General features: G+C 50.2%; 2 protein-coding genes and 1 long non-coding RNA gene across 11 annotated transcripts in view; 2 read left to right on the top strand and 1 right to left on the bottom strand.

Annotated features, from left to right (window-relative positions):
- Window positions 1-547, top strand: part of ACSF2 (acyl-CoA synthetase family member 2) — a 48,709-nt gene extending 48,162 nt beyond the window's left edge. For all 8 annotated transcript variants that reach the window (XM_077971196.1, XM_077971194.1, XM_077971190.1 and 5 more), the window contains 2 exons: window positions 142-210; window positions 445-547. In XM_077971196.1, the coding sequence (XP_077827322.1) occupies window positions 142-210; window positions 445-495 (120 nt within the window). In that variant the 3' untranslated portion in view covers window positions 496-547. The remainder of the gene's footprint in view (window positions 1-141; window positions 211-444) is intronic.
- Window positions 548-3,188: 2,641 nt separating this feature from the next.
- Window positions 3,189-4,502, bottom strand: LOC114673135 (uncharacterized). The gene is made up of 2 exons (XR_013406524.1): window positions 4,044-4,502; window positions 3,189-3,493 (listed from the first exon to the last, which is right to left on the bottom strand). It is a non-coding gene; the product is annotated as an uncharacterized LOC114673135 (long non-coding RNA).
- On the top strand, window positions 4,312-11,758 carry RSAD1 (radical S-adenosyl methionine domain containing 1). Of its 2 annotated transcripts, none has more exons than XR_003723772.2 (10): window positions 4,312-4,529; window positions 5,135-5,268; window positions 5,386-5,590; window positions 7,907-8,272; window positions 8,473-8,536; window positions 9,133-9,280; window positions 9,496-9,550; window positions 10,232-10,432; window positions 10,533-10,682; window positions 10,963-11,758. XR_003723772.2 is itself a non-coding variant. In XM_015119309.3 (10 exons), exons 1-9 carry the CDS (start codon window positions 4,395-4,397, stop codon window positions 10,648-10,650), a joined length of 1,329 nt encoding a protein of 442 aa, XP_014974795.3. In that variant the 5' UTR covers window positions 4,312-4,394; the 3' UTR covers window positions 10,651-10,682; window positions 10,963-11,758. The 2 variants fall into 2 exon arrangements, 1 of the variants encoding a protein (XP_014974795.3); XM_015119309.3 differs by having other exon boundaries at window positions 10,232-10,335.
- Window positions 11,759-16,921: the final 5,163 nt, after the last annotated feature.

The following is a 16,921-nucleotide window of genomic DNA, read 5'->3' as shown; positions in this document are numbered from 1 at the left end:
CTCCTCTGCCAACCAGCCTGGGGTGGGGGCTGCTCTGCCCTCGACGAAGCTGACTCCCGGCCAAGCCAGCCCCGGTCCCCTTCCCATACCCCTGTGAGCTTGCCCAGCCTCACGCCTTACCTCCCTCCCTCTGGTCTGCAGATCTCTCACTTCAAGATTCCGAGGTACATCGTGTTCGTCACAAACTACCCCCTCACCACTTCAGGAAAGGTGTGTAAGGTGAAGGAGACTAGGGAGGGCAGCCTGGGCTCTGGGGTCCCATGGGGCCCCACCTCTGTTTGCTTCAGCAATGGGTGTGGAGAGGCTGGCAGTAGGGTGACCAAGTCACCTAATCCTGGTTTGCCTGGGGACTTTCCCTGTTTTGGCACTAAAAGCCTGAGAAACCCCTTATTCTTGGGCATACCAAGACAGTTGGTCACCCTAACTCCTTTTTCTTTCCTCTAGATCCAGAAATTCAAACTTCGAGAGCAGATGGAACGACATCTAAATCTGTGAATAAAGAGGGAGGAAGGGTCTGCCCAGGCCCTCCTCCTGTCCATCCTCCGTACTCCCCTTGTCTGTCCTTGTGATTTGGCATAAAGAGCTTCTGTTTTCTTTGGCCTCTTGCTGGTGGGCTCTCTTGGCAGCTCCTATGGGATGGAGAAGGGAAGACACTGAGGGAAACTAGCACTTTCAGACCTCCTATTCCTTGTCATTGAGAGTGCAGAGCACCTTGATGTGGATTATCTACTTAATTTAACCCTCACCCTTGGTATCCCTTTGAGATACCAACCCATTTTTGTTGTTGTTTTTTGAGACGGAGTCACCCAGGCAGGAGTGTAGAGGTGCAATCTCAGCTCACGCAACCTCTGCCTCCCAGATTCAAGTGATTCTCCTGTCTCACCCTCCCACGTAGCTCGGATTACAGGTACCCACCACTACCCCCACTAATTTTTGTATTTTTAGTAGAGGCGAGGTTTCACCATGTTGGCCAGGCTGGTCCTCAAACTCCTGACCTCAAGCAATCTGCCTGCCTCAGCCTCCCAAAGTGCTGGGATTACAGGCATGAGCCACTGTGCCTGGCCCCAATTTTTTATTTTTAATATACTCTAATTTAATTCTTTTTCACATTGTTGCCAGATTAGTCTAGCAAGACGTATTCTTTTATATATATATAACGGCTTGATTGAGATATAATTCACATACTATCCAGTTCACTCACCCCTCCCCCGTTTTTTAGAGACAGGATCTCATTCTGTCACCCGTGCTGGAGTGCAGTGACATGATCATAGCTCACTGCAGCCTCAAACTCCTTGGTTCAAGCAGTCCTCCCACCTCAGCCTCCTGAGTAGCTGGGACTGTAGGAATGTGCCACCATGTCTAACTAATTTTTAAACATCTTTTTGTAGAGACAGGATCTTGTTATTTTGCCCAGGCTGGTCTAGAACTCCTGGGCTCAAGCAATCCTCCTACCTCAGTCTCTCAAAGTGCTGGGACAATCCACCATTTAAAGTATAGAATTCAGTGGTCTTTAGTATATTCACAAATGTGTATAACTATCACCACAGTCAATTTTAAACATTGTCATCACCTAAGAAAGAAACCCCATACTCTTTAACTATTATCTCCCATCCCCAGCCCCCTTCCTCACCAACCAGCCTCATTTTTATTTTTTATTTGTTTTGATTGGTGAACCTGGGGCATCCCTAGTAGGCAGGGCCAGATAAAGCAGGTTGTACCTTGACCTAAGAAATAAAAACAGCTGAGTTCCAAAAGGCACATAGGTTCCCAGCTCACAGGAATGGAAACTTGCCTCCTGCCTGTCCCCTTACCTCCCAGCATGCCTGCCCCCTTACCTCCCAGCGTGCCTGCCCCCTTACCTCCCAGCGTGCCTGCCCCCTTACCTCCCAGCGTGCCTGCCCCCTTACCTCCCAGCATGCCTGCCCAAAGCAGCAGCAGCCTCCTCTTAACTTTTTCAGAAATGAACATAGGTTTAAGGTACTTTCAGTACCAGTCTCTAGGCTAGGTATTTTCACATTATTTTGTCTCCAAATCTTCCCAACAATCCTATCAAGTAGCCATTGGTCCCACTTCACAAATGACCCAACAGAAACTCAGGGAGGTTCAGTATCTTGCTCAAGGTCGCACCGCTGGATCAGAACCCAGCTGTCTGTTAAGCAGGTTCACTGCACACTGGTTACCAACTTGTCAAAGTCCAGTGAGGTGAACACCCACAAGTTACATAACGCTGAGTCCAGTGAGGTAAACACAAGGGACATGCAGTGTGTTTATTACCTATAGGTAGGCAGTAAGGGACAACAGAAGGCTGGGATTTATTTGGAGCTGGACCCCTAAGGCTCAGGAAAACTGCTGAGGCAGATGGGGGATGGACTGTCATCTGTGCATGCCCGACTTTTTTTTTGTTGGTTTGTTTGTTTGTTTTGAGATGGAGTCTCGCTCTTTTACCGAGGCTGGAGTGCAGTGGTGTGAACACCGGGATTCAAGCAATTTTCCTGCCTCAGCCTCCCTAATAGCTGGGATTACAGGCGTGCACTATCATGTCCAGCTATTTTTTTATTTTATTTTTTTTTTAGTAGAGACAAGAGTTTCGCCATGTTGGCCAGGCTAGTCTTGAACTTCTGACCTCAGGTGATCCACCCGCCTCGGCCTCCCAAAGTGTTGCAATAACAGGTGTGTGCCAACACGCCCAGCCAGCCAGACTTGTACTGAAGTGAGGGACCCCAGAAACCAGCCTGCCCTGTTTTTTGTTTGTTTGTTTGATACAGAGTCTCACTCTGTCTCCCAGGCTGGAGTGCAGTGGCACGATCTGGGCTCACTGCAACTTCAGCCTCCCAGGTTCAAGCAATTCTCTGGCCTCAGCCTCCCGGGCAGCTGGGACTACAGGTGCACACCACCACGCCCGGCTAGTTTTTTGTATTTTTAGTAGACATGGGGTTTCACTGTGTTAGCCAGGGTGGTCTCAATCTCCTGACATTGTGATCTGCCCTCATTGGACTCCCAAAGTGCTGGTATTACAGGAGTGAGCCACCTCGCCCGGCTTCCTCCCTGGGTTTTATACCCTGAGGCCATGTGACATGTTGGGCTGAAGTGCTGAAGGACATCCTTTTCCTAGGGGGGACTGGAACAGGGCATGGCTGTGCTGGCCAGAACTTCCTTCCCTCAGGATGTTGCATTCTCTGCACACTCTACAGTTTTATTTATTTATTTATTGAGACAGAGTCTTGCTTCGTCACCCAGGCTGGAGTGCAGCGGCATTGTCTCAGCTCACTGCAACCTCTGCCTCCCAGGTTCGAGGGATTCTCCCTGCTCAGCCTCCTGTGTAGCTGGGATTACAGGTGGCCACCACCACGCCCGGATGATTTTTGTATTTTTGGCAGAGACGGGGTTTCAGCATGTTGGGTAGGCTGGTCTTGAACTTGTGATCTCAAGTGATCTGCCCGCCTCGGCCTCCCAAAGTGCTGAGATTACAGGCATCTACAGTTATTCTCGAGAACTACAAGCAAGAAAGGAGGGGAGAACCAGGTCAGTTCAAGGCCACTGGGAGAACTGTCCTGCACCGCCTGCCTCTGAAGCCCATGATGTTTCTGCTTTGTGGGACAGTTCTTCAGGTGCCTGCTTCCCCAGGCGTTCCCCTGTGCTGTCTCTCCTGCACATACCATCTGACTGTCCTCCCAGCACGTACACCTCCAGATGCTTGGGTTGACCTGACCCAAAACAGTCTACTCTCCCGGCCAAGCCAATGGCCCCTGGGATTTTCTGCTCCTCCAAGATCCAGCGCATAGCCCTGGTGGTGGCTCATGCCAGTACAATCCTTGGTTACTCCGGATACTGAGGCAGCAGGATCGCTTGAGGCCAAGGAGTTCAAGACCTCCCCTCTCCCAAATATTTTTTAATGAAATTAAAAGCAAGATCCAGCCCAAGTGCCTCTTCTCCCCTACTGACTCCCACACTCTTATAACAGATGACCTCACAGCACTGGGCGCACGGCTCTGGTGTCCAGCAGGCAAGGAATTAATTAAGCCTGTCCTGGCCGGTTGGCTTACCTGTCAGAAGGCAACCTGGCTTTGCGCACCTAGATGTCCCCAGCGCCCAGTTCTGAGCCAGGCACGTCAAATGTCAAGGAATTGACTGAACTAAGAGCTCCTGGATGGGTCCGGGAACTCGTCCGGGCACACGGTGCCAAAAGGCAGGCAGTCCGCTCCGCGGACTGGGGAAAGAACCGACAGGCGGCCGCGGTGAGCGCCCGGGCGCCGACAGGTGGCGCCGCAGCCCCGGGCCCGGGCCCTCTCGGCGCGCGGTCACGCAGCCCCTCTTCCTTCCGCCGGCTCCGGACTCACAGTGAGCCCTGCGCGCGTCTCTTACTCGGGTCTGTGCCCCGCGCCACGCTGGGCGCCATGGCGCTCCCCGGAGCCCGGGCCCGCGGCTGGGCGGCAGCAGCCAGAGCGGCCCAGAGGCGCCGCCGCGTGGAGGGCGCAGGAGGGTCCCCGAGTCCTGAGCCTGCGGGCCGGCGCGCGGCGCTTTACGTACACGTGAGTAAGGGCGGGGGCGGAGCCCGCAGTGTGTGGCCGCATTGGTGGCCGTGACCGTGGCGGTCCAAAACCCAGGTGGCGGCTTGTCACTCTATGAACCCGCCTGCCGTGTTTCCGTGCCCCCGTACGAGGTCTGGGATGGGACCCGGTGCCTTGGCAGGGAAATGACTTGGTACAGAAACCTGAAGTCTCTGCTTCTCACCAGCTCGGTGACTGACCAAATGGTTCCGATTTCACAACAGTTTTCCTCTTAGCAAGACAAATTTTTTTAAGAGCCGTGTTCTGATTCGGTAGCTGGGAAAATGGCCCGTAGGAAAATTGTATGCAAATTCTTTGATCCCAGAAAGAGCTTGGATTGAGTTCCTTCCTGACGTCTGCTGGTTGGAAGAGGCAGCGTAACAAAGGAGTGAGCCTCAGTTTTCTCACATTGAAGTGGATATAATAACCCCAGTGCGACTGCCTTGGGGAGTTGTGTGGCCTAGATGTCCTAGCTACTGTGGAAGGACCTCGGGATGGGGGTGGGGATGGGGTTGGGGATGTGTGCGACTAAACCCTGGAAGTGGCCAGGGCAGCTCTCACCGTGCACCTGCACCCACTGCCCCCAGTGGCCTTACTGCGAGAAGCGCTGCAGTTACTGTAACTTCAACAAGTACATCCCCCGCGGCGTAGAGGAGGCTGCCATGCAGAAGTGTCTGGTGACCGAAGCGCAGACGCTGCTGCGGCTCAGCGGGGTGCAACGGTGGGTAGTGGGGGCTGTAGGCAGCGTTTTGGGAATTATTTGGAGGAGTAGTGGGGGATAGGTGCAGGCATCCCCGAGGGCTCCCCCAGGTCTCATTTCTCCATCCTCTTTCCCCAGGGTGGAGTCTGTGTTCTTTGGTGGGGGGACTCCCAGTCTAGCCAGTCCCCACACGGTGGCTGCTGTCCTGGAGGCTGTGGCACAGACAGCCCACCTGCCTGCAGACTCGGAAGTCACATTGGAGGCTAATCCCACTTCAACTCCAGGCTCCAGACTGGCAGAGTTTGGGGCAGCAGGGGTCAACAGGTTGTCCATAGGCCTCCAGGTAACCCATGGCACCCAGCCCATCCCAGTGCACCCTGCCCTTCAGTGCTATCTCCTCTTTGGTCACATTCATTCATTGGACAGACATTGATTGAGCACATTCTGGGTGCCAGGGACACAATAGGGCCTAGTGTGACACTTTTGTAACTCCTTAATTGTCTGCTGCTGTCATAGAGCACAAACTTCATGAGAAAGGATCAGGTGTGGCTTTTCTATTTCAAGCACCCACCATAGTGCCTGGCACATTGTAGGTGGTCAAAAAGGATTTGCTACGTGACTGGAGACATGGGGGATGCAGACATGTAGCCAGATTATTGCAGCATGGTAAATGCCACCTGTAAAGGGAGTCTCTATAAAAGGCTTCCAGAGTACAACCTGAAGGGAGGTCACTCTGATGAAATCACTGAAACTTTTCTGGAGGAGATGATGTTTGAATGAAGAGGAGTTCACCAGGTGAGGGAGTATGGGGGAAACGACACAGGACATGGAAGAGCCTGGCATGTTTTGGGGGAGCTGTGAGTCATTCCTTGTGACTGGAGAGGCTGGAGACAAGGCTGCAAGGTAAAGTCCAAAACCTTTGATGTCTACTAAGGAGTCTGGGTTTTGTCCTAGTAATGATAGGTAGCCATTGAAGGTTTTTAAGTAGGGAGAAACCTTAGTCCTCTCAGGTTGAGCTCTGATATTTCCATAGGACTTCTGGGTTGTGGGCTTTGTTCTGATGGGATATACTGAGAGAAACACATCACTTCTAAGATATTCTTACCCCAAAGTGCATATCTTGAATCTAATTGTCAGGAAACCCTGAATTAAGAGACTTTTACAAAATTATTGTGGTAAAAACAGACAGCATGAGATCTACCCTCTTAACAGATTTTTAAATGTACAGCACTGTTAACTATAAGCAATGTTATACAGCCAATCTCTAGAAATTATTCATTTTAAATAATTCATTTAAATAATAATTATAATAATCATACATAATGTATTTAAATTCATTAAATTATGCATTTTAAACAACTGGCCTGTATTCTTCAAAAATGTCAATGTCATGAGAGACAAAGGCTGAGAATCTAAAGGAGACAAAAGAGACAGCTGAATACAATGTGTGGCCCCTGACTGGGGAGGAAGGAGGAAATTACTACAGTAGATGTTATTGGGACCATTAGCCAAATTTGAATATGACAGTGTATTATGTAATGGTGTTGTGTCAATGTTGCATTCCCTGAACTCTGTAATTGGATTGCGGTTATGTAAGAGAGTGTCCTTGTTCTTTAGGAAATACACACCTAAGTATTTAGAGGTTAGGGAGTATAATATCTATAACTGCTATTCAATATAGTGGCCACTAGCCACAGACTACTGAGCATTTGAAATGTGGTAAGTTAAATTCGCTTAAATTTAAATAACCACATGTGGCTACTACCTTTCATATTGGACAATACAGATACTGAACATTTCCACCATTGCAGAAAGTTCTTTTGGACAGTGCTGGTTTATAACTTAACTATGATTCAGCATAATCACATGTATGTATGTTTAGAAAGAAATCTGGACAGGCCGGGCGCGGTGGCTCACGCCTGTAATCCCAGCACTTTGGGAGGCCGAGGCGGGCGGATCACAAGGTCAGGAGATCGAGACCACGGTGAAACCCCGTCTCTACTAAAAAATACAAAAAATTAGCTGGGCGCGGTTGTGGGTGCCTGTAGTCCCAGCTACTCGGGAGGCTGAGGCAGGAGAATGGCGTGAACTCGGGAGGCGGAGCTTGCAGTGAGCCGAGATCGCGCCACTGCACTCCAGCCTGGGCGACAGAGCGAGACTCCGTCTCAAAAAAAAAAAAAAAAAAAAAAAAGAAAGAAATCTGGACAAATGGTGAATCTAGATGAAGGTTTTTTTTTTTTTTTTTTTTTTTTTGTGATGTCCTTTCAACTTTTCTATAGGCTAGAATTATTTAAAAATGAAAAGTAAAGTAAATAAAGACTGTTAATTTTGGAGTCGGACGGTCCTAAATTCCAGGTCGAACTTTGCAACTACATGGCCTTGGGCAAGTTGCTTAACACCTCTGAACCACAGTTTTCTCATCTGTAAAGTAGAACTAATATTGGAGGGTTACAAAGGAGGTTACAAAGATTAAATTAGACACTACATAAAGGTGCTTCGCACATAGCAACCCTTCTGTGAAGGGCAGCTCTTGGTGCCAGCCTTCCAGCTCCTGCCTTCCAGCTGCCTGCCACATGCTGTGTTCTCCCTGTTTCTGTGTCTACAATGGGGTGGAGCGTTCTTTTCTCTCTCTGAGCTTACACCCACCCTCTTTTCCCAGTCCCTAGATAACACTGAGCTCCGGCTGCTGGGACGGACGCACTCGGCCTGCGATGCTCTGCGGACGCTGGCAGAGGCCCGGCGCCTCTTTCCCGGGCGCGTGTCTGTGGACCTCATGCTGGGTCTGCCGGCCCAGCAGGTGGGGCCGTGGCTTGGGCAGCTACAGGAACTGCTGCACCACTGTGACGACCACCTCTCCCTCTACCAGCTGTCCCTGGAGCGGGGCACCGCACTCTTCGCCCAGGTGCAGCAGGGTGTCCTTCCAGCCCCTGACCCGGAGCTCGCAGCTGAGATGTACCAGAGGGGCCGGGCTGCCCTTCGGGAGGCTGGCTTCCGCCAGTATGAGGTGTCCAACTTTGCCCGGAATGTAAGTTCTGGGGCTGGTGGCTGGAGGTGGAGGATGAGCAGACTGCAGTGTGACCGGGGCATTGTGACCTTCTAAAGAGAAGGATCCTGACTGGGTGCTCTCAGGCCTGAGATGGTGGGACATTCTAACCTGGGGCCCCTTACCTAAGCAGAAACTAGACCCACCCTCTTCACTCTGCACTATTTCCTCCCTCCCCGCAGGGGGCGCTCAGTACCCACAATTGGACTTACTGGCAGTGTGGTCAGTACCTTGGCATTGGGCCTGGTGAGTCCTGTGAACTACAGAAAGAATGACTCAGGAGAGGAGTGTCATGGCTGTGTGATCTTGGGCCACATTAACCTCTCCAAGCCTCTATTTTCTCATATGTAAAATGTGGCAAAAAAATAATACCTCCCTATAGAACTGTTGAGCATGAATTATAAGGGGCTTAATGTCGCACCTTGCACTGCGGTTCTCAGCCTTTAGTGTGTGTGAGAATCTCTTGGAGGGCTTGTTAAAACCCAGGCTGCTGGGCCCCACCTCCAGAATTTCCAACTGGACAGGGCTGGAGGAGAGCCTAAGAATTTATATGTCTTGGCATTTTGGGATAGATGATTTAAAAAGAAAAAAGAGAAAAGGGCCTGGTGTCTCGTGCCTCTAATCCGAGCTACTTGGGAAGCTGAGGTGGGAAGATCACTTGACCCCAGGGGTCCAAGACCAGCCTGGGCAGCATAGTGAGATACCATCTCAAAAAAAAAAATAAAAAGAATTTACATTTCCAGTGTGTTAGAGGCAGTTGCTCTAGGGAGCACATGATTTAAGGCTGGTAGGCACATAGTATTAACAGCCATTAATGTGGGGATGGTTGTTGATGTTGTCAGGGGCCCATGGGCGATTTATGCCCCAGGGGGCTGGAAGCCACACCCGGGAGGCTCGCATCCAGACACTGGAGCCTGACAACTGGATGAAGGAGGTGATGATGTTCGGCCATGGCACCCGGAAGCGTGTCCCCCTGGGCAGGCTGGAGCTGTGAGCATCCAAGGGCACAGGGCTCTCCCCCAGGGTCCCCACACCCCAGGACCACCTCTATTTGTACATCTTTTATTTCCTGCCTTGCCCTGGCCCCTGCCCTGCCACATACTGTATGGTCCCTGTTAACCTCTAAATGCATCCCAGTGAGGAATTTGGAGAATGGGAGGCCCACAGGCCTCCTCTCTAAGACTCCTTGATGATTTTTCTTTGAGGCTGGAGGAAGTTTTGGCCCTGGGTTTACGCACTGATGTGGGGATCACTCACCAGGTAAGGAGTTGGGATTCTTGCACACAACTCCCTCCTAAGTCTTGCAGAATCAGTGCCCCCTCCCTTCCACCCCCCGACACACATACACCTCCAATTTCTGTGAGATTGGCAGCTAGAAGTGGGGCCCGGGTCCAGCTGAGGCCTGATGAGCAGAAGCAGTGAGCAGTGGCGCATAGCTAAGAACCCGAGACCAGGGCTGCAGAGACCCAAGTTCCAGCCCACATTTTACTGCAACCTTGGACACAAATCCTTTCACCTCTCTCAGCCTCAATTTTCTGAGCTCTTTGAAGCAATAGATAGATAAAAGGTTTCCACTTGTTTTTAAGGAGCACTGAAACCTCTCATAGGAAGCACAGTAGATAATGATCAAGCAAACCCAGAGCTTCTCTGGATAAAGTCAGAGCCATAAAGCCCTGGCTGGAGCTGGCTGAGAGGGGAGGGAAGAGAGGAGGAATAGAGGAAGGCCTGGCCTGGCTGGAAGCTGGGTTCCAGCCTCAGTAGAATAGGAGTGAAGGTGCCCTCCTCCCTGCTGGCCCATTGGCCTGGTTCTGGTTTCATGCATGTCAGCTGCTGAGATCTCCATGCTGGGCTGGACCCTCCCCTACCTCTCTCCACACCCCAACTACGTGGCCCAGAGTAGCCAGGCCAGCTCCCCCACCTCTGACCCTCTGGCTTCCCCAGCACTGGCAGCAGTTTGAGCCCCAGCTGACCCTGTGTGATGTGTTTGGAGCGAACAAGGAGGTGCAGGAGCTGCTGGAGCAGGGCCTACTGCAGCTGGATCACAGGTGTGTTGGGGGGTGCCAGGCAGAGGGGGCTGAGGCATCTCAGGGAGCCCTGACTACAGCTCTCCACAGACCCAGGAGAAGTGAGAAAGACTGACTGGTAAGGAGGGGCCTGCGGGTGCTGGGGGCTTGGCCCTGCTGGGGGATGGCTTGAAATTGGTAAGATGAAGTAGTCACCTTCAGGCCTCTTGGTTTTCCAGGGGTCTTCGCTGTTCCTGGGAGGGTCTGGCTGTGCTGGACTCTCTCTTGCTGACCCTCCTGCCTCAGCTCCAAGAGGCCTGGCAGCAGAGAACCCCCTCCCCTGTGCCAGGAGGATGACCAAATGTTCCTGTGTTCCAGGGTAACTCCAGGTGGGTTTTGAGAGCTGGGTCGGTACTTCAGACATCTCTTCTCCATTGTCAGGTGCTGTCTCTGCTCTATGTGGTCATTGCCCCCTGGCATCCCCAGGGGAATGGCAGCAGTGAGGTAGATGGGAGGATATTTCTGGTCGGGGAACTGGCATCCCATTCAGCATCTCAGGACTCACAGGCCAGCATGTGTTCCATGGCTAGGAATTGCTTACCACCCACATCAGCTTCTGTTTACCTTTTTGGCATTAAATAATGACAGTGTTTGGAAATCTTTCTACAGGAAATTACCTCCCCAAGAGAAGCCTTCCTTACTTTGGAGTAAGGTCCTACGACAGCTGGATGAGTCAGGAAAACCATGTCCCCTCTAGGTATTATTAATATAAGCAGGAAGGGATCTACTATAGGAATGAAGTATTTATAAAACCACTGAAAGGGATAGAGAAGTGAAAATTGGAGAAAGCCAGTAGCAACTGTCAGAAATCAGCAACGTGCAGGAGGCACAGAAAACTCCTGCTGATGGTCTTAGCTTCCAGCTGCACAAAAGCAGATGATGTACAGGAAAATGCTCAGAAGATGCTCCAAAACTCATGCCTACTGTCTGCTACTGCTGGAAAAGGAATCATGGTTTCTAGAAGTGCCTCTCATTAGTGGACTTTAAAGCAAATCCTGGCTGGCAGGAAATTCTGAGGAATATAGTTCTTAGGCTTCCAGCCTCTACTATGCAGGAGAGAACACAGAAGGACTGATGTATGTTGGTGGATCCATGGATGTGTCCAGCACAGTGGCCTGCTGGACTCTGAGAACTGGAAAAGATCAGAGCAAGCCTTGCCTCTTATCTTCGGGAAACCAGAATAAGTTTGGGGTGGTAGGAGCCACACAGACTCTCCTGAGTCCCCTAACCCACTTCCTTCCCCCTGTGCCTTTCCTTTGAGAGTGAAGGTGGGTGGAGTTGCCCAGAGAAAGGGGAGAGAATTCGGGAAAGACCCAAAGTGTTTGTAATTCTCCTTTGTCCTTTTACCTACAGAAATGGTCACATGGTTCTATTCAATAGCCTAATAAACACATCTGGAGCCTGCCTTGACTGTGGTCCTCTCCTTTGTCTGAGCTCTTTCCTAGAGTGTGGAATACTGATTTCGGGACTAGAAGCTTACCCTAGGGCTGAGATTCCTTTCCCCACTCACTACATTTTATTTTGAAGGATTTCAGACCTACAGAAAAGATGAAAGAATAGTTCAATGGAGGCTATATATCCTTTGTCTATTATGTATCTGTAAAGTCTGGAAATAGGCAAATATTCATAATGCCATCAAGAACATCTTCAATCTATTGAAAAATATGGTAGGCCAGACGGGGTGGCTCATGCCTATAATCCCAGCACTTTGGGAGGCCAAGACGGGGAGAATCACTTGAGCCCAAGAGTTTGAGACCAGCCTAGGCAACATAGCAAGACTGTCTCCAAAAAATAAAATGTTTCCAGACTTCGTGGTCACCCTATAGATTCATCAATTGTTAATTTTTGGCCACACTTACTTCATCTTTAGATAAATATGTGTGTATAATTTTTTTTTCTGAATAATTTAAAAGTTGTAGACATCAGGCCAGGCACAGTGACTCACGCCTGTAATCCCAGCACTTTGTGAGGCCGAGGCAGGTGGATCATAAGAGGTCAAGAGTTCAAGACCTGCCTAGCCAACATGGCAAAACCCCTTGTCTACCCCCCGTCCCCCAAAAATACAAAAATTAGCCGGGCATGGTGGCACGCACCTGTAGTCCCAGCTACTTGAGAGGCTGAGGCAGGAGAATCGCTTGAACCTGGGAGGCGGAGGTTGCAGTGAGCTGAGATTGTGCCACTGCATTCCAGCCTGTGACAGTGAGACTCCGTCTTAAAATAAATAAATAAATTCATTAACTACATACAATCATAGACAATTTTAGCCTTTCTCCATTAAAAAAGAGCTTTTCAGTTTTTAAAGGGCGAAACTTTTTTTTTTTTTTTTTTTTTTTTGAGACAGGGCCTCACTGTCGCTGAAGCTGGAATGCCATGACCACAGCTCACTGTAGTTGTGACCTTTCAGGTTCAAGCGATCCTCCCACCTCAGCCTCCCAAGTAGCTGAGACTACAGGTGTGCACCACTATGCCTGGCCAATTGTTAAGTTTTTGTAGAGATAGGGTCTCCCTATGTTTCCCAGGCTGGTCTCAAACTCCTGAGCTCAAGTGATCCTCCCACCTTGGCCTCCCAAAGTGCTGGGATACAGATGTGAGTCATTGTGCCTGGTGAAGGGGTGATACTCTTAACCTGGAAGTTGTATCTTATATGTGTGAGACAGAGGGAGTGGGGAGGGGCATTTTCCTGGGAAGAGGCTCCATAAGTTTCATACCTTATGTCATAGGGTACCATGATGCCAGAAGTAATCCAGTACCACTGCCAAATGAGGCATGCTAAGCTCAGCCTCTAGCTGAGTGACTAAGAATGGGGCCTCCCCACCTCTCAGGTAAGCACGTGTGCTTCCCATGTGCCCAGTGGGTGTGAATATCAGTCCTTCCTTGACCCTGTGGTAACTTGGTAAGTGTTACTACCTCTCCTTTATTCATGAAATATTAAGCAAGCACAAATGGTGTGCCAGGGACTGCACTGGGCATGCAGGGGGGAACAAGACCTGTCCTGGCCCTCAAGGCACTCATTGCCATGTTGACAGATGTGTAAAGAGATTAATTCCAGGCTTGTCAGTCAAGGTGTGCAGGCAGGTCGTGGGAGCCAGGAGCATGTTTAGTTCAGAGGGACTAGGAGCAGGACAGGAGAATACCCTTTTCTTACCACCTCCATTGGCCCTGCTGTCCTGGAAAGCCTGGCCCTGGGGCAGCCTGTGGGGTGACCTGTACTGCTCAGGGAGCTGCTTCCTGAGACTTCGCCTGATCTTGACATTCAAGAAGCCAGCACGGGGCTGAGGCAGGTGCACCATCAGATAACCTGGGACCACTCAGGTTTCTCCCAGCTGCCAGGGCTCGTGCCACCTGAGATGTCCGGGCCCTCCCTGCCAGGACACCTCATGAGGCCTGTGCAGAGGAGCTGGGTAGGAGCCAGGGCCAAATGGGGGTGGCACAGATCACCTTCTGTGACTCAGTCTAGGCTTTCCTTCACCAGATGAATCAGAAGCTCCTGGAGTTGAAGCCCTGGAATCTAGTTTTTCAATGCTCATAGATGACCCTAGTGACCATTGCCTTTTGGGAACCCTGATTACAATCATTTTTTGCCTTCCATCCCAGGAGACTGGGGGCAGGAGGAAAGGGAGACACGGCTATTTCCAGTGTCTCATGACAAAGTGGGAAGGGGGGCCTTCATTTCATATCCCAGCCCTTCCATGGCTCATCCATCGGGGGCTTCTCCTCCCCCATAGTGGGACCTGGGTTGTCATCTTTTCACCTGCCATACATGGACATGAGTAAAAGGGGTGAACAACCCCCTCTGGTGATGAAGTTGGGGACGTGTAGTACATGTGGGTATGCGGTTACAGCTTGAAGCACCAAACCTTCTGCGTGCAGGTAGAGCACTGATCATTTGAAAGTCTTCCACCTGAGCCACCCCTCCCTGCTGCCGAGTAGTATGAGGTCGACAGGACAGCCCTTTTCATTTCCATCTTAGATAGGGACATTCATGGAGGCTCTCTAACTCAACTCAAGTCCTATAAGCAGTAAGTAGAAGGCCTGGCATAACACTTCTGAGCATCCAGAACTTTCTGTCCCATCATTGTTTTCTCCTTGCTGTAGGTCAAGGTCAGGTGGTCTGCCTCTTAAATTAGGCAAAGTCCAGACCTCTCAAATTTGGGGACAGGGAGGGTGAGGGTCTCACTGTGTCCCCCAGGCTGGAGTGCAATGTTAGGATCGCAACTCACTGCAGCCTCAAACTCCTAGGCTAAGTGATCCTCCCACATCAGCTCTCCAGCCCCTAGTAGCTGGCATCATGCCCGTGAGACCACTCACCTCTCCTCTCACCCCCTTCTGCAAAGAAAAGAACTTTAAATAATAGAATGAAATCACTGTGTGGTAGATTGTATTATGTCCAAAATATTTGCTACCCCTCCTTGGCTTGAGCCTCACCTGAGGGCCTGGGGAGGATTATATACCCCTACCTTGTTGAACCTGGAAGGGCCACGAAACGTGCCTGGCACTGGTTGTAAGAGCCGGTGGGTGGTCCATCAGCTGTTGCAGTGACCTGCAATGTTCACATGGAGACTGTTTAGTCAGCCTAGGTCCCAGGGTGAAGAAGATGGTCAGAGCAGCCAGCCACAATAGACACGAACGGTAGGGAGAAATTAGCCCCTGCCATTGTAGACCAGTAGACTTTCCAGTTGTTGCCGCACCATAGTTGAGACTAAACTGCCTGATTCAGTTTGTAATCCCACCATTTAAAGATTAGCTATTGTTAAGATTCTGGTGTGTATCTTAGCAGAATTTCTGATACACAAATGAATGTATTTAGATACACAATCTTACAAAAATGGGACAATACACATCTTGCTTTGGAGCTTTCTTGTCTTATCTAATATGTACTGAGTGTCTTTCCATGGTAAATTTATATCTAGATCCAATTTTTCAGTGTTGGGATTACAGTGTGGCTCCATAGTGTACTGATGCATGGTTATGCCAAAAGATGTTATTTTCCCAGTTTCGTTTCATTTCTTTTCTCCTTCCTTCTTTCCTTCCTTCCTTCCTTTTCTTTTTCTTTCTTTCTTTCTTTCTTTCTTTCCTTCCTTCCTTCCTTCCTTCCTTCCTTCCTTCCTTCCTTCCTTCCTTCCTTCCTTCCTTCCTTCCTTCCTTCCTTCCTTCCTTCCTTCCTTCCTTCCTTCCTTCCTTCCTTCCTTTCCTTCTTTCTTTTAGACGGAGTTTCACTTTTGTTGCCCAGGCTGCAGTGCAATGGCACAATCTCCACTCACTGCAACCTCTGCCTCCCGGGTTCAAGCGATTCTCCTGCCTCAGCTTCCTGAGTGGCTGGGATTACAGGCGCGCACCACCACGCCCAGCTAATTTTTTGTATTTTTAGTAGAGATGGGGTTTCACCATGGCCAGGCTAGTCTTGAACTCCTGACCTCAGGTGATCCGCCCGCCTCGGCCTCCCGCAGTGCTGGGATTACAGGCGTGAGCCACCCTGCCCGGCCCCTTCCTTCCCTTTCTTTCTCTTTTCTCTTTCTTTCTTTTTGACATCTCTGTCACCCAGGCTAGAGTGGAGTGCAGTGGCACAGTCACGGCTCACTGCAGCCTCAACCTCCTGGGCTCAAGCAATCTTCCCACCTTAGCCTTCTGAGTAGCTGGATCCACCACACCCGGCTAATTTTTAAATTTTTTGTAAAGACAGGGTTTTGCCATGAGACCCAGGTTGCTTTTGAACTCCTGAGCTCAAGCAATCCTCCCCCACTTGGCCTCCCAAAGTGCTGGGATTACTGGGGTTACAGGTGTGAGCCACCGCACTCAGCCTCTAGTTCCTTTTTTTTTTTTTCTTTTTTTGAGACAGAGTCTTGCTCCCTCACCCAGGCTGGAGTGCAGTGGCACAATCTTGGCTCACTGCAACCTCTGCCCCCACCGTTCAAACAATTCAAAATCAAACTCCCAGGCTCAAGTGATCCTCCTACCTCTCCATCCCTTTGTAGCTGGTACTACAGATGCACACCAGCGTGCCCAGCTAATTTTTAAATTTTTTACAGAGGTGCAGTCTCACTATGTTGTCCAGGCTAGTCTTTTTTTTTGGGGGGGGGGGGACAGAGTTGTACTCTTATCACCCAGGCTGGAGTGCAGTGGCACAATCTCACCTCACTGCAACCTCTGCTGCCCAGGTTCAACTGATTCTCCTGTCTCAGCCTCCCAGAGTAGCTGGGATTACAGGTGCCTGCCACTGTGCCCGGATACTTTTTGTATTTTTAGTAGATATGGCTTTTCACTATCTTGGCCAGACTGGTCTTGAACTCCTGACCTCGTGATCCACCTGTGTCAACTTCCCAAAGCGCTGGGATTACAGGCGTGAGCCACCGCGCCCAGCCACCCAGGCTGGTCTTGAACTCCTGGCTTCAAGTGATCCTCCCACCTCAGTCTCCCAAAGTGTTGGGATCACAGGCGTGAGCCACTGCGCCCTGCTTAATTTTTGATAAATATAAACTCTGTGATGAACATGTTATGTAAATATTTTTATGCACTGGTTTGATCATTTTCTTTCTTTTTTTTTTTTTTGAGGGGGTGGAATGAGAAAATA

This window comes from Macaca mulatta, chromosome 16, assembly GCF_049350105.2.
Source record: "Macaca mulatta isolate MMU2019108-1 chromosome 16, T2T-MMU8v2.0, whole genome shotgun sequence".
NCBI classification, from domain to species: domain Eukaryota; kingdom Metazoa; phylum Chordata; class Mammalia; order Primates; family Cercopithecidae; genus Macaca; species Macaca mulatta.
The sequence above is the reverse complement of the archived record's forward strand: the minus strand, read 5'-3'. Positions and strand labels throughout refer to the sequence as shown.

Bases quoted from the DNA above. Each gene is read 5' to 3' on its own strand.
- RSAD1 (XM_015119309.3), top strand. From the start codon at position 4,395: ATGGCGCTCCCCGGAGCCCGGGCCCGCGGCTGGGCGGCAGCAGCCAGA. The intron at 4,530-5,134 runs GTGAGTAAGGGC...CACTGCCCCCAG, and splicing joins GCGCGGCGCTTTACGTACAC to TGGCCTTACTGCGAGAAGCG. The intron at 5,591-7,906 runs GTAACCCATGGC...CTCTTTTCCCAG, and splicing joins GGTTGTCCATAGGCCTCCAG to TCCCTAGATAACACTGAGCT.